The 17,337-nt window shown below is 35.7% G+C and overlaps 1 protein-coding gene across 1 annotated transcript in view; it reads left to right on the top strand.

The window, feature by feature from the left end:
* The window catches only part of LOC149772399 (nucleolar protein 14-like), a 125,278-nt gene extending 109,468 nt beyond the window's left edge, over positions 1 to 15,810 (top strand). Inside the window, exon 22 of the mRNA XM_089947871.1 lies at positions 15,021 to 15,810. Within this exon, the coding sequence (XP_089803997.1) occupies positions 15,021 to 15,117 (97 nt within the window). The 3' untranslated portion in view covers positions 15,118 to 15,810. The remainder of the gene's footprint in view (positions 1 to 15,020) is intronic.
* Positions 15,811 to 17,337: the final 1,527 nt, after the last annotated feature.

Raw genomic sequence — 17,337 nt, 5'->3', positions numbered from 1 at the left:
TATATGCTTTATTGTGACATGTAGAAGCAATGATCTTAGTAAGTTTAACAAAACTAGCATGCAGACTCATGTTGAGCATGTTGTTATGGTACAACATACTTGTCAAAGTTTGCATACATTAAATTCTGGCTGATAAGGGATGGTGTATGATGTACCATTTCATCCACCTTTGGACTTCTGCCAGACATCACCTCTGTATCTGCAATAGTTATCTGGTATTTTTTATGTATGACTTTTACAGGCATTTCCAGTGTGATAATGTCATTGTTTCATGAAGAGGATTACAGGATTTAATTAACAAAGTTTTCTGCCTATGATGGGGGTTCTTGATTTATATGTATCCGTCCATAATGGTGCACAGTATATGTTTATGTAAGCATAGATTCAAGTTGCTTTTTTTAATTAAAAAAAACGTGTGCACACAAACAAAAACTGTGAATCTGGTACAGATAGAAGATTTTAGATATTATTTGGAATGTACAGTAGGAATGTTGGATTAAACTTTTTTAAAACTGGCAATGAAAATTTAATGAATTAAATTTACTAACTAGGCCATAATTTTAGAAATAAGTAGGTACTCTGTTTGAAATGTTGCTGAGAAACTATGTGATTCTGTCTTTTCCTTTCTTGCTTGCTTTCTCACCCATCACCTTTTGGAAAACATGATGAGGAAGAGTTCTTGTTAGACTTATTTTAGTGACATAATTTAAATATCTAAATAAGCACCACAGATCTTGTAGCCATATTTTCTAGTCATGTAAAATGTATGAGCTCAAAATTGTGAAATGACCATTGACTAACTTGACACATCCGACACTAAATGACCATTCACTAACTTGACACATCCGACACTGGATGTGGTGCCCATAATCATTTGATGGATTTGTTTACTTTTTATGTTTTCCCCAATTGTTTAAACTCTATTACCACAATGCCCAAGACAAAAGAGTGGAGAAAGATTATCTCCCTTGTAAAAATCTTCTTGTTGCTACACCTTTTTAACAAATGATTTTTAAGCTGTCTGCCATTACAATAGTCATCTTAAATCCTTGTTGCTATTTCTGAATGATTTTCATGATAATATTTTCATGGGGTCTTCACCAGAAGACCTTTTTATGACGTTTAGTTGGTCCTAAATGAAAATGGTGCCGTTTGGATGCCCATCATGGCCACTGGAGGCAATCATCTTGTAAATACCATTATCTCTACACCTTCTGAATGGAGCTGGGGATTTTACTGAGCAATATGTGATGTCTAGTTGGATCCTAAATGAAAATCATACTATTTAGAAATAAAATATGCTGCCAGTGGCCATCTTGAATTAATTTTCTTGAATGAACTGTAATATCAGCATGGGGTTTCCACTGAAATACTTCTCATGATATCTGGTTAGTTCTAAATGAAAATGGTTGATATGACTTGTATGACTGCCACAATGCCCATCTTAAAATATAATTGTGTGTCCTTGATGACAGCTCATGTCAACATTGTGCTTTCACCAAAAGACTTCTTATGACATGCAGTTAGTAGTAGATAGAAGTGGTGTCAGTCTGGTTCAAATATGGCCATGATGGCAGCCATCTTAAAAATCTTATCTTTTACTCCACTAAATTGGAAAGTCACATCAACATGGGATCCATCAAAAGGCTTTATATGATGCCTTGTTGTTGAAGTATAAAAATTGTGCCAATCTGGCATTGAAGATGTAAACCACAGTAGCTACTTTGAAAATCTTGTTGTTGCTGAATAAAATCAGATCTCATTTCAACACGGGGCAATTTAAAGGAAGAAAATTCTCTTTTTTTTAATTCTTGGAAATTCTTTTCACCCAGTTGAGCATCAATTCCCTTTGATGGATTCTGGTTTAACTATTGAGGGGTGTGCCTGTAACATAAAATGGCAGTCATGAAAAAGAGTTAGTCAAATTGGCAACAGCTTCAATAGCAGAAATTCTCTTTCCATACATATATATAATTTAATTAGTATTGTCCACAAGTTGTAATTTTCTTCTTGGATTAAACAAGCCACAGATGTTGGATAATGTCCCGTTTAGCTTGGGAGGGCTGAATTTGTGAGGTAGTGGATGAAAAAGTATATTTCCCTATACAGATGGTTTTCAGAAAAGTTGGGATATTTATAACCAGTACTTACACACAGGTCACTGACCATTTTGAAATAACCAACCTCATTTATGTAACATCTATTCACACACTACTCATAACCAATTAGAACAATTAGCTATGGCCAGGTGTGATTAGGTACATCATGTTGTATATAATGTAGGCAAGTTAACCTCTTGCTGTAATTTACTAGCAGTGAAAAATAACTTGTATAATGTTATGTACTTAATTTGTTAAGTTTTATTTTATTACATGAGCATTCTGCCATTTCAAGTAATTTTGTATTCTCCAGTTTGATTGCTCGCTGTCTCCAGCCACTTTATGTCAGATGTACGGCTATCTATAAACATTTTTCTACATGAAATAGAGTGTTTTAAAAATGAATCTGGATGGAGCTAGAGCAGATTTCAGGATGGTCTGCTTTTATATGCCCACAGTAAGGCAGTTAATTACCATCCATATGTTCTCCATTTAATTCATGCAGAATAGTTTTAACGTCTACCAGTACTAAACATTGCAGATGACTTGTACTTGAGGAAAGGAAAACAAATATTGATGGGGGGGGGGTAATGCTCTGTGTCACTGAATAATGGTTTCTATACAAAAATTTCAGTTCTGTGTCATGTAACTTCACCAGGGTTTGTGGATGACTTGCACTTTGGCTAATTAAGAAGCTTTTGATTTGGGGGAGGGTCAAAAGGTCAAAGCTTAATGTCACTTTGACTGAAAGAAGAAAATTGTTTTTTGTATAATAACTTTAGTTCTAACCTTGACCAGAGTTTGTGGACTGTTACTATTTAAGGTGTGGAAGACATCGGTTGGTTTTGGGTCAGAGGTCAAGATCATTGTCGACTAAGAAAAATTTGCAGAATAACTTTTGTTCTGGAGGAAGTTCCGTAACCAAATTTTGTGGATGGCTTTCACTTAAGGCAGTGCTATCCAGCCTTTTTGACACCATGGGCCACTGAAAAATGTTTTTCTTGAAGCCAGGGACTGCAGTAGAAAACTGAAAAGCAATGACTATATAACTGCTTGAGCTCTGGCGGGCCATTTAAAATCACCTGTGGGCCGCGGATTGGACAGCACTGACTTAAGGTATTGAAGCTTCTTATGGATTTTAGAATCGAAAGGTCAAAGGTAGATTAAGGTCATTGAGACCTGTCATTGAATAATCCTCAAGTTGTTGTGTCTAACTGGTGTCTGCATAGACAACTATAAATGCAAGGCAGGCAAATTAATGTGTTGTTCCTGGTATTCTTTTTCACCAAGTACATTTGTGCAAGTTAGTTATCTATGTGCTGTTGTAGTACAACATATGGGATTCAACTTGCAAACATTAAATTATGGCTGTTACAAAAGGATGTGTGATGGCATGCCACCCATTCATAAATGACTGCCACACAGAAGCTGTTACATTTACAAAGGGCCTGAATGTCTGTTATTCTTTCTATATAAAGTTTTACATTTTTCAAGTCAGATTGAACTTCATTGGAATTGCTTATAACAATGCCCAATGGACAGGTACAGTTTGCTTTTAATTTATTAGGAAATGGAGATAAATACAGGCAACTTGTTTAGATATGAAAATAAATTGATATCTCTAGTTTCTTGTTAAATTTGATTTTGTTACAAGAGGATGTCATGGTATATTTTATGAATATTTACTCTCCTGTTTGGATGCCGTATATTGCCCATCCTTTCATCATAGAGATTACAAAATCTCTCTTCCCTCCCCCCACTCCATTTAAGGCAATTCCTTTTTTGCATAAAGGTTGTTTTCCTGGTAAGGTTAGATTACTTCACCTTGAGGTGCCTCAATTGGTTGAGTGATGTAAAGTGCTCACCTTTATGGATCACTGCCACACTCTGTGTGGGTTTGAGTCTCAGGCTCAGCCAATGCGGGTACACAAGAAAGCTTGCCATTAGCTCCTCATGGGTCAGTGGTTCTTTCTGGCTTTTTCCCGGGTTCATCTTCCACCATTTACACTGATCGCCATGTATATCTTGTGCTGAAAAAATGGCATTAAACCCTGCAACAATAACAACTTTACCATGGGGGTAAAAGAAACGTGTATTAAAAATGTGCAGGAATAGTCAAACAGACACACATACATACCCGGTGCTTTAAAATGGCGACCAATTTCTAAAATCTTTCCCATGTGTAAATGAATGGAAAAATCAAATATAACATTGGGTAATAACAGTTGTGTATATTGAAGGGAAAAATGTAATATAACCTTGGTTAATAATATTAGTGTATGTAGAATGGAAAAATGTAATATAACTTTGGTTGTTGTTGTTGTTGTTGTAGGGTTTAACGCCATTTTTCAGCACACGATAGGCTATACATGGCAGCCAGTATTAATGGTGGAGGAAGAACCCGGGAAAACCCCGGAAAGAACCACCGACCCACGAGAAGCTACTGGCATAACTTTGGTTACTAATATTAGTGTATGTAGAATGGAAAAATGTAATATAACTTTGGTTAATAATATTAGTGTATGTAGGATGGAAAAATCGAATATTTATGTGCATAGGATGAGAAAAATATACTTTGAGTAATACTATTTGAACAGTTGATAATGGAAGCTCTTCTTCAGATAGGGAGGCATGGTAGATCAGTGGTTAGAGAATTGGACTCCTAACGCAAGAATCTTAGGTTAGATATCCAATCAGGTCAGCTGCCTTATTGTGTCCTTGTGAAAGGCCTTTAGCTCCTATGTTCCCTTCTTGATATAGTCAGTAATATCTTAGTGGACAGAACCTGATAAGACCGGCATTTCATTTTACAAATCAAATGTATACTTTTCTTGTGGCTTAAAATGCACACTTTATCTTCCTAGCAATACAAGCATTACACTTAAAACGTTTTAATCATAATTATCAAGTGCAAGTCAGTTATCTGTGTGCTGTTGTAGTACAGCAAACAGGATTCAGCTTGCAGACATTAATCTCTGGCTTCTACAGGAAGGTGTGTGAATTTATACATCTTTAAACAACAGCCAGACAGTACTAATGAATGACAGTTTGACCAGCAGTAGGTTTTAAACAGTCATTTGTAGAAGCAAACTGTTGAATCATGGTGGCTTAATGGTTAGATTCGGAGGTGTAAATTATTGAGCAATGATGGCATAGTGCTTAGATTTGGAGTTGTAAAATATTGAGCCATGGATAATCTAGGCTCAGCCACCATTTTGTGTCCTACCATCAGTCAGCTACTGTTTTGTGTTCTCCTGCTGGATCATCTAGGTTTGGCTACTGTTTTGTTACTTTTGGATCATCTAGGGTTGGGGTAGACCGCTCCAGTGGCCTAGTGGTTAGAGCATCGGCTTTGGATGCAGGAGGTCGTGGGTTTAAACAAATATTGCCAAGTCATGCCAAAGACTTACAAAAATGGTACTAACAGATGCCTTGCTAGGTACTCAGCATTAAGAGGTTAGTGTTAGGACTGGTCAGCCTGGTGTCAGGATAATTTGACTGGATGGGACATCATGCTACATGTCTGCGGCATGATGTCTCAGTGCTAGACATCACTATAAACTGCCACACTGCAGTCATCATAGTGATATGACTGAAATATTGTTAAAGCTACGTTATAAATCCTAATCACTCACACACGCACACTCTAGGGTTGGCTACCATTTTGTGTCCTGTCATCAGATCATCAAGGGTTGGCTGCTGTTTTGTTTTACTATCAGATCATCTAGTGTTGGCTACTGTTTTACTATTGGATTATCTAGGATTGGCTACTGTTTTGTGTCCAACCATCGGATCATCTAGGGTTGGGTACTGTTTTGTTTTACTATTGGATTATCTAGGGTTGGCTACCTTTTTGTGTCCTACCATCAAATTATCTAGGGCTGGCTATCTTTTTGTGTCCTACCATCAAATTATCTAGGGCTGGCTATCATTTTGTGTCCTACCATCAAATTATCTAGGGTTGGCTACTGTTTTGTGCCCTACCATCGGATCATCTAGGGCTGGCTACCATTTTGTGTCCTACCATCAAATTATCTAGGGCTGGCTACCATTTTGTGTCCTACCATCAAATTATCTAGGACTGGCTACCATTTTGTGCCCTACCATCAAATTATCTAGGGCTGGCTACCACTTTGTGTCCTACCATCAAATTATCTAGGGCTGGCTACCATTTTGTGTCCTACCATCAAATTATCTAGGGCTGGTTACCATTGTGTGTCCTACCATCAAATTAACTAGGGTTGGCAACTGTTTTGTGTCCTACCATCGGATCATCTAGGTTTGGGTACTGTTTTGTATCTTACTATTGGATCATCTAGGGTTGGCTACTGATTTGTTTTACTCATGGATCATCTAGGGTTGGCTACTGATTTATTTTACTCGTGGATCATCTAGGGTTGGCTGCTGATTTGTCTTACTCATGGATCAGCTAGGGTTGGCTACTGATTTGTCTTACTATTGGATCATCTAGGGTTGGCTACTGATTTGTCTTACTCATGGATCATCTAGGGTTGGCTACTGATTTGTCTTACTCATGGATCATCTAGGGTTGGCTACTGATTTGTCTTACTGTTGGATCATCTAGGGTTGGCTACTGATTTGTTTTACTCATGGATCATCTAGGGTTGGCTACTGATTTGTCTTACTCATGGATCATCTAGGGTTGGCTACTGATTTGTTTTACTCATGGATCATCTAGGGTTGGCTACTGATTTGTCTTACTCATGGATCATCTAGGGTTGGCTACTGATTTGTCTTACTCATGGATCATCTAGGGTTGGCTACTGATTTGTCTTACTATTGGATCATCTAGAGTTGTCTACTGATTTGTCTTACTCATGGATCATCTAGGGTTGGCTACTGATTATTTGTCTTACTATTGGATCATCTAGGGTTGGCTACTGATTTGTCTTACTCATGGATCATCTAGGGTTGGCTACTGATTTGTCTTACTATTGGATCATCTAGGGTTGGCTACTGATTTGTCTTACTTTGGATCATCTAGGGTTGGCTACTGATTTGTCTTACTCATGGATCGTCTAGGGTTGGCTACTGATTTGTCTTACTATTGGATCATCTAGGGTTGGCTACTGATTTCTTTCTTACTTTGGATCATCTAGGGTTGGCTACTTGGGCAAGGCACTTTGTATCATTTGCTTCTGCTCTAAATAACCTACTTGTATTGCTCTGCTATGAAACTCCACCCAAAACCAAGCCAAATTTTCATGTTTGTGATTATCTGTTATCTTCATTTTTTGTATTAGTAATTACATGAGCAAAATTTGATTAACACATAAAGTGTCATAGCCAGATGTATTTTGGGTACTCTTTCCTTGTAGCCCAAAAATGACATTATAGTGTTTGAAACTTGTAGTTTCCTTCAAATGTATGTGAACACTGCAGAGATGGACATTGAAATTGCACACCAGTGTCAACATATGGATTGGAAAGTTGTGTCCATCAACACATCTTTCTGTCCATCCATCTGGAATCAACAGTTTAGTTGTCAACATTTGTGTTACAGTATGGTAAAGTGATAGATCAACTTGAATGAGAATTTTACCATTCAGACAAAAATAGATCTCTCTGATCTATATTTCACTCTGATGACTTTGTATTGAGTTTGAACTTCATTTTGAATGACTCTATTGCCTGTAGAGTTATGAAGAATAGTCTGGCATTTAGACATAAATATGTTAAGCAGTATTTTCAATTATACCACATTGGATTTAATTTTCTGATAGTGTTGCCTACAGATTCATAAAGAGTAGTATTATCATTTTGACAATAATGATTAGTAGTATTGTCATACCACTTTTGAATTTAGTTTTCTATGACACTATTACCTACTGAGTCATGAAGATTAGTCCATCATTTTGACAATAGACTATGGGCATACATACCACATGAATTGGAAATTTTCTACGACGTCATGAAGATTAGTCCATCATTTTGACAATAGACTATGGTCATACATACCACATGAATTGGAAATTTTCTATGATGTCATGAAGATTAGTCCATCATTTTGACAATAGACTATGGTCATACATACCACATGAATTGGAAGTTTTCTTTAACTTTTATTTTTATGGACATTTTATGGCAGTGATATTTTTCATTTCTTTTCTTCTTTATAGTTGAATATGTTAAATCACATTCCCATGCATTGTGTGGACTCATTTGGACATGATAAATAACATTAACATGCATTGTGTGGACTCATTTGGACATGATAAATAACATTAACATGCATTGTGTGGACTCATTTGGACATGATAAATAACATTAACATGCATTGTGTGGACTCATTTGGACATGATAAATAACATTAACATGCATTGTGTGGACTCATTTGGACATGATAAATAACATTCCCATGCATTGTGTGTACTCATTTGGACATGATAAATCACATTAACATGCATTGTGTGGACTCATTTGGACATGATAAATCACATTCCCATGCATTGTGTGGACTCATTTGGACATGATAAATAACATTAACATGCATTGTGTGGACTCATTTGGACATGATAAATAACATTCCCATGCATTGTGTGTACTCATTTGGACATGATAAATAACATTAACATGCATTGTGTGGACTCATTTGGACATGATAAATCACATTAACATGCATTGTGTGGACTCATTTGGACATGATAAATCACATTAACATGCATTGTGTGTACTCATTTGGACATGATAAATCACATTAACATGCATTGTGTGTACTCATTTGGACATGATAAATCACATTAACATGCATTGTGTGGACTCATTTGGACATGATAAATAACATTCCCATGCATTGTGTGTACTCATTTGGACATGATAAATCACATTAACATGCATTGTGTGGACTCATTTGGACATGATAAATCACATTAACATGCATTGTGTGGACTCATTTGGACATGATAAATCACATTAACATGCATTGTGTGGACTCATTTGGACATGATAAATAACATTAACATGCATTGTGTGGACTCATTTGGACATGATAAATCACATTAACATGCATTGTGTGGACTCATTTGGACATGATAAATCACATTAACATGCATTGTGTGTACTCATTTGGACATGATAAATCACATTAACATGCATTGTGTGGACTCATTTGGACATGATAAATCACATTAACATGCATTGTGTGGACTCATTTGGACATGATAAATCACATTAACATGCATTGTGTGGACTCATTTGGACATGATAAATCACATTAACATGCATTGTGTGGACTCATTTGGACATGATAAATCACATTAACATGCATTGTGTGGACTCATTTGGACATGATAAATCACATTAACATGCATTGTGTGGACTCATTTGGACATGATAAATCACATTAACATGCATTGTGTGGACTCATTTGGACATGATAAATCACATTAACATGCATTGTGTGGACTCATTTGGACATGATAAATCACATTAACATGCATTGTGTGGACTCATTTGGACATGATAAATCACATTAACATGCATTGTGTGGACTCATTTGGACATGATAAATCACATTAACATGCATTGTGTGGACTCATTTGGACATGATAAATCACATTAACATGCATTGTGTGGACTCATTTGGACATGATAAATCACATTAACATGCATTGTGTGGACTCATTTGGACATGATAAATCACATTAACATGCATTGTGTGGACTCATTTGGACATGATAAATCACATTAACATGCATTGTGTGTACTCATTTGGACATGATAAATAACATTAACATGCATTGTGTGTACTCATTTGGACATGATAAATAACATTAACATGCATTGTGTGTACTCATTTGGACATGATAAATAACATTAACATGCATTGTGTGTACTCATTTGGACATGATAAATAACATTAACATGCATTGTGTGTACTCATTTGGACATGATAAATAACATTAACATGCATTGTGTGTACTCATTTGGACATGATAAATAACATTAACATGCATTGTGTGTACTCATTTGGACATGATAAATAACATTAACATGCATTGTGTGTACTCATTTGGACATGATAAATAACATTAACATGCATTGTGTGTACTCATTTGGACATGATAAATAACATTAACATGCATTGTGTGTACTCATTTGGACATGATAAATAACATTCCCATGCATTGTGTGTACTCATTTGGACATGATAAATAACATTCCCATGCATTGTGTGTACTCATTTGGACATGATAAATAACATTCCCATGCATTGTGTGTACTCATTTGGACATGATAAATAACATTCCCATGCATTGTGTGTACTCATTTGGACATGATAAATAACATTAACATGCATTGTGTGGAAGCATTTGGACTTGATAAATAACATTCCCATGCATTGTGTGTACTCATTTGGACATGATAAATAACATTAACATGCATTGTGTGTACTCATTTGGACATGATAAATAACATTAACATGCATTGTGTGTACTCATTTGGACATGATAAATAACATTCCCATGCATTGTGTGTACTCATTTGGACATGATAAATAACATTAACATGCATTGTGTGTACTCATTTGGACATGATAAATAACATTAACATGCATTGTGTGTACTCATTTGGACATGATAAATAACATTCCCATGCATTGTGTGTACTCATTTGGACATGATAAATAACATTAACATGCATTGTGTGTACTCATTTGGACATGATAAATAACATTAACATGCATTGTGTGTACTCATTTGGACTTGATAAATAACATTCCCATGCATTGTGTGTACTCATTTGGACATGATAAATAACATTCCCATGCATTGTGTGTACTCATTTGGACATGATAAATAACATTAACATGCATTGTGTGTACTCATTTGGACATGATAAATAACATTAACATGCATTGTGTGTACTCATTTGGACATGATAAATAACATTAACATGCATTGTGTGTACTCATTTGGACATGATAAATAACATTAACATGCATTGTGTGTACTCATTTGGACATGATAAATAACATTAACATGCATTGTGTGTACTCATTTGGACATGATAAATAACATTAACATGCATTGTGTGTACTCATTTGGACATGATAAATAACATTAACATGCATTGTGTGTACTCATTTGGACATGATAAATAACATTAACATGCATTGTGTGTACTCATTTGGACATGATAAATAACATTCCCATGCATTGTGTGGAAGCATTTGGACATGATAAATAACATTAACATGCATTGTGTGTACTCATTTGGACATGATAAATAACATTAACATGCATTGTGTGTACTCATTTGGACATGATAAATAACATTAACATGCATTGTGTGTACTCATTTGGACATGATAAATAACATTAACATGCATTGTGTGTACTCATTTGGACATGATAAATAACATTCCCATGCATTGTGTGGAAGCATTTGGACATGATAAATAACATTCCCATGCATTGTGTGTACTCATTTGGACATGATAAATAACATTAACATGCATTGTGTGTACTCATTTGGACATGATAAATAACATTAACATGCATTGTGTGTACTCATTTGGACATGATAAATAACATTAACATGCATTGTGTGTACTCATTTGGACATGATAAATAACATTCCCATGCATTGTGTGTACTCATTTGGACATGATAAATAACATTAACATGCATTGTGTGTACTCATTTGGACATGATAAATAACATTAACATGCATTGTGTGTACTCATTTGGACATGATAAATAACATTCCCATGCATTGTGTGTACTCATTTGGACATGATAAATAACATTCCCATGCATTGTGTGTACTCATTTGGACATGATAAATAACATTAACATGCATTGTGTGTACTCATTTGGACATGATAAATAACATTCCCATGCATTGTGTGTACTCATTTGGACATGATAAATAACATTAACATGCATTGTGTGTACTCATTTGGACATGATAAATAACATTAACATGCATTGTGTGTACTCATTTGGACTTGATAAATAACATTCCCATGCATTGTGTGTACTCATTTGGACATGATAAATAACATTCCCATGCATTGTGTGTACTCATTTGGACATGATAAATAACATTAACATGCATTGTGTGTACTCATTTGGACATGATAAATAACATTAACATGCATTGTGTGTACTCATTTGGACATGATAAATAACATTAACATGCATTGTGTGTACTCATTTGGACATGATAAATAACATTAACATGCATTGTGTGTACTCATTTGGACATGATAAATAACATTAACATGCATTGTGTGTACTCATTTGGACATGATAAATAACATTAACATGCATTGTGTGTACTCATTTGGACATGATAAATAACATTAACATGCATTGTGTGTACTCATTTGGACATGATAAATAACATTCCCATGCATTGTGTGTACTCATTTGGACATGATAAATAACATTAACATGCATTGTGTGTACTCATTTGGACATGATAAATAACATTAACATGCATTGTGTGTACTCATTTGGACATGATAAATAACATTAACATGCATTGTGTGTACTCATTTGGACATGATAAATAACATTCCCATGCATTGTGTGGAAGCATTTGGACATGATAAATAACATTCCCATGCATTGTGTGGAAGCATTTGGACATGATAAATAACATTCCCATGCATTGTGTGTACTCATTTGGACATGATAAATAACATTAACATGCATTGTGTGTACTCATTTGGACATGATAAATAACATTAACATGCATTGTGTGTACTCATTTGGACATGATAAATAACATTAACATGCATTGTGTGTACTCATTTGGACATGATAAATAACATTAACATGCATTGTGTGTACTCATTTGGACATGATAAATAACATTAACATGCATTGTGTGGAAGCATTTGATTTCTTCTACATTGTACCTGGTAATTATAAGTTGTTGCAAGTTAAATCCATGTGTGTGTTGTCATATACATACGGGATAATTACTTGCAGACATTAATTTCTGGCTGATAAGGGATGGTGTTTGATATCATTCATTTACCTTTGGACATTTACCAGACATTACCTGTCAGTATAGAGCATAGTTACCTAGCATTGACTACTATTAGACTTCAATAATCAAGATCGAAATCAGATGACCTTCTTTGTATCTATATTTTATAGGACACTAGTTTTAAAAAATACACTGGTTCATAGAACCTTGAAAAATCCTTGAATTTTGGCCAAACCACCTTGATTTATGTCGTCTCTGTGAATACAAGAAGCTTAAACTAAATAAAATAAATCGATTTTTTATTGGCCAAAGCTAAATAATAAAAACAAAGTAAAATCAGGGTTACAGTTGGGTGGATCAAAAGACACATGATAATTGCTGGTACCTGGCCAAAATTGGCAAGCAAAATATGATAAGGCTTGTAACTTGTAAATCTGCGTCTTCCAACATCATTTAAACAACAGTGACTTGATTCATATAATAGCTTGGAAACTTCTCCCTAAATTGCAGTGATTGGTTGATAGCTTCACATAAGCACTGTGCATTGTGGGAAAAAGTATGCAGATTCCATGCTTTCTCTAAAGATGGAGTCTGATAGTTGTCTGTGATCTCGTAAACACTACAGGTGTAATTTAGTTATCAGTGAATAGGTATCGGAAGGATTAGCCTTGTCTTTGTTTTCTACTTTGTACTTATATATGCAGTTTCCAAAAGAAAATACACAACTTGAGAAAAAAAATATTACAAGCCCTTGTGAAGAAAACTCGTTTCTGCATGAACTTTAGATTTAAACCCAGCTCAAAGAGAGTTGTTCAAGTCAAATTTGTGAAAGAAAATGTACTCAAGTTAACCATGTGAAGTGATATGATGCTGGGGTTTTCAGTGTAGTTGTGATGATCTTGAAATTCATAAATAATTGGTCTTGAATTTGTTTGCAAATCAGATCCAACTACAGACTTCATTGACCCAGATCTGATATTGTATAATGCGCTGGCAGATTTGGGACTATATCATTTGTTGGGAGTAATCAGTGTGACAAAAACCACAGGCCCAGGTCTGCCAGTTCATTATGATATGGCAGATTTGGGACTATGCCATTTGTTGGGAATAATCAGTATGACAAAAACCACAGACCCAGATTTGATATTGTATAATGTGTTGGCAGATTTGGGACTATGCCATTTGTTGGGAGTAATCAGTGTGACAAAAACCACAGACCCAGATCTGATATTGAATAATGCACTGGCAGATATGGGACTATGCCATTTGTTGGGAGTAATCAGTGTGATAGAAACCACAGACCCAGATCTGACATTGTATAATGTGCTGGCAGATTTGGGACTATGCCATTTGTTGGGAGTAATCAGTGTGACAAAAACCACAGACCCAGATCTACCAGTTCATTATGATATGGCAGATTTGGGACTGTGCCATTTGTTGGGAATAATCAGTGACAAAAACCACAGACTCAGATCTGCCAGATAATTACGATATGGCAGATTTGGGACTTTGCCTTTTGTTGGGAGTAATCAGTATGACAAAAGCCATTGACCCAGATCCGACACTTCATTATTATATGGCAGATTTGGGACTGTGCCATTTGTTGGGAGTAATCAGTGTGACAAAAGCCATTGACCCAGATCTGCAGTTCATTAAGGCATGTCAGATTTGAGAAAAGTGGGTTGTTTGATCTGACGTGAGTAATATAGGAACTGTAAATTGATCCTCTGTTGATGGATAATTGATTATTGTTTATAGATTTTCCAAAAGTGTAGGAATTGATCTCCATTAATTGATCTTTCATTTGATTGATCATTTCTTGTGTATTATTCAAAAGTGGAAGAATTGATTTACATTGATGGAGAATTACATGTTAATAGATTCATTGATGGTAAGCACTTGCTGTGTACCATGGTTAGGAATCAGTATAACCAATGTGTAATTTTCTTCTTTCAGAGATGAAGAGAGGAAAAGGAAAGTGAAGCAGATCTATGCTATGTTGTCTGCTCAGGAAGGGGATTATAAAGCCATGAAGAGGAAAAAAGTCGAGTGAACACTGATCCCACGACATATAATATTGGCCAGTTTTATGGTGCTGATCACTGTGGAGTGCCATTAAAACGGCACAATTTCCATTTTCCATTGTCCTTTGGCAGAATAGAGATAAAGTAAAAAAAATGCAGTGACTTAAATTTGCATAGAAAGGCATATTTATGGCTGGATTACCATTTATGGATTTAATCTAAAAGTTTTCTTCCAACTCGTGTAAAGAGACTGCTGAGAAAAAATGTTTAAGTACCACATATATCATAGTTTTGAGAATATTGCATTTCAGCAACTACCTAGAAAGGAAATATTTGCACAGGATCTTTCATTACCACATGCTGAAGAGAAAAGTATATCCACAATCATGTCGATTGGCTGCCATGTAGCACTGGAGTGACATTGAGGGTCACTGTATGGTTCAGTATGGATCATTTAATATTTTACTTAAACGGTCCATTCATGGAGACAATGCAAGCAGGCCGTGCGCAGGAGAGATGATTAGGATATGAAACCTGTTGATCAGGGAAGCTGAATTTCAAAATAGTTACAGAGTAATAAAACGACTACTACTAAATACTAAGCAGTAGTTACGTAACGACTACTACTAAATACTAAGCAGTAGTTACATGATTATTATTATCTTGTGACTGTGTGTGAGAGACTGTATGCTGATATGAAATTAAATTGCATTTGATTCATAGTTTGGTTTTTGTTTTATATGTAAATTCTGATGAAATGCTGATTTTTATATGCCCACTTTTTGGTGCAGCACACAACTTAAAGTTTCCTTTCCACAGGACATATTCTATCTCTCCATTAACTTGTCCTTTCCACATGACATCTTCTGTCTGTCCATTAAATTGTCCTTTCCACATAACATCTCTGTCCATTAACTTGTCCTTTCCACATGACATCTTCTGTCTGTCCATTAACACATTAACCCCTAGCGACGACTTAACGGGACAGGAGGCTGCTAAGCTCTGTAGCATCATGGTCATGCATTATACACTAAAGCTGGTGGTATTATAGAAAGGTAGACAGATGTAGCTCTACGATGATACCAAATAATCTGGAATATCTATTTGCACTATGAAATACAGATTTTAAAAAATCATTTTTTCGACCTGACTTTTTTCTACCCAAATTTGCTCGTGGTTGAAATCTGATTTTGTGTCCGGATTTTAGACCTTTTGGTCTCAGATCTAAGGCAAACCGATATGAACTGCAAACAGACAGATGAGCCTTTGCAAAAAGTAGGATAAGATGGGCATTTGGAATAAAGAGTGTTCTCCATACAAAAATAATGGCTCCGTTTAGCCACACACACAAAAAAAGAACAACTTTTACCCTTCTGCTCATGCACGAGTCAAATAGCCAATGAAAAATGATGTTTCTAACACAACTAGGCAGTATGTTATTGAAAGATGACCGGGGATTTGGTGTTTTCGAGTCTATTCAGAAATAGCTTTCAAAATGTGTTTCCTACTCAATTTTCAGGCGAAAATGTCAAAAAGCTCCAGGGGTTAATGTGTTAACTTGTTCTTTTCCACATAACATCTTCTGTCTGTCCATTAACTTGTCCTTTTCCACATAACATTTTCTGTCTGTCCATTAACTTGTCCTTTTCCACATAACATTTTCAGTCCTACATCAGCTACCATTGTGGGACTTGTACATTTCTTCTTGATGAAAGAATTAAGCATATCAGTTATGGAGGTTAAAAGTAAATATCACTAACTAAAATAATAAAACCTGGTCTCTGCACAATATGATTATATCACAGACCTGGACCAATCTTTGTAAATAGCTTGCACCTTAGATCAGGAAAACTATTTATTTTGTTGTCAAAAGATCAGGTCAAAATCACAGTTTATGAGAGAATATAAAATAGTTTCAGCAGAGAATTTTTAGTTCATGACAATGTACATTCACCAAAGTTTGTTCGTGACTTGCATGTTGGGCGAGGAAGAGGCGAGGAAGAAGCCCAATGTAGCTTTAATTTTTCAGTCATATCGCTACTACGTCTGCAGTGTGGCAGTTCATAGTGATGTCTAGCACTGGAGCATCATGCTGCAGACATGTAGCATGATGTCCCACCCAATCACATTATCCTGATACCAGGCCAACCAGTCCTAACACTAACCTCTTAATACTGAGTGCCAAGCGAGGCAGCTGTTTGTACCATTTTTGTAAGTCTTTGGTATGACTCGGCTGGGGATTGAACTTA

The sequence above is a fragment of the Sinohyriopsis cumingii genome, unplaced genomic scaffold (assembly GCF_028554795.1).
Source record: "Sinohyriopsis cumingii isolate HCF-2022 unplaced genomic scaffold, ASM2855479v2 utg001510l, whole genome shotgun sequence".
Taxonomy (NCBI): Eukaryota; Metazoa; Mollusca; class Bivalvia; order Unionida; family Unionidae; genus Sinohyriopsis; species Sinohyriopsis cumingii.
This window is presented reverse-complemented; position numbering and strand designations above follow the sequence as displayed.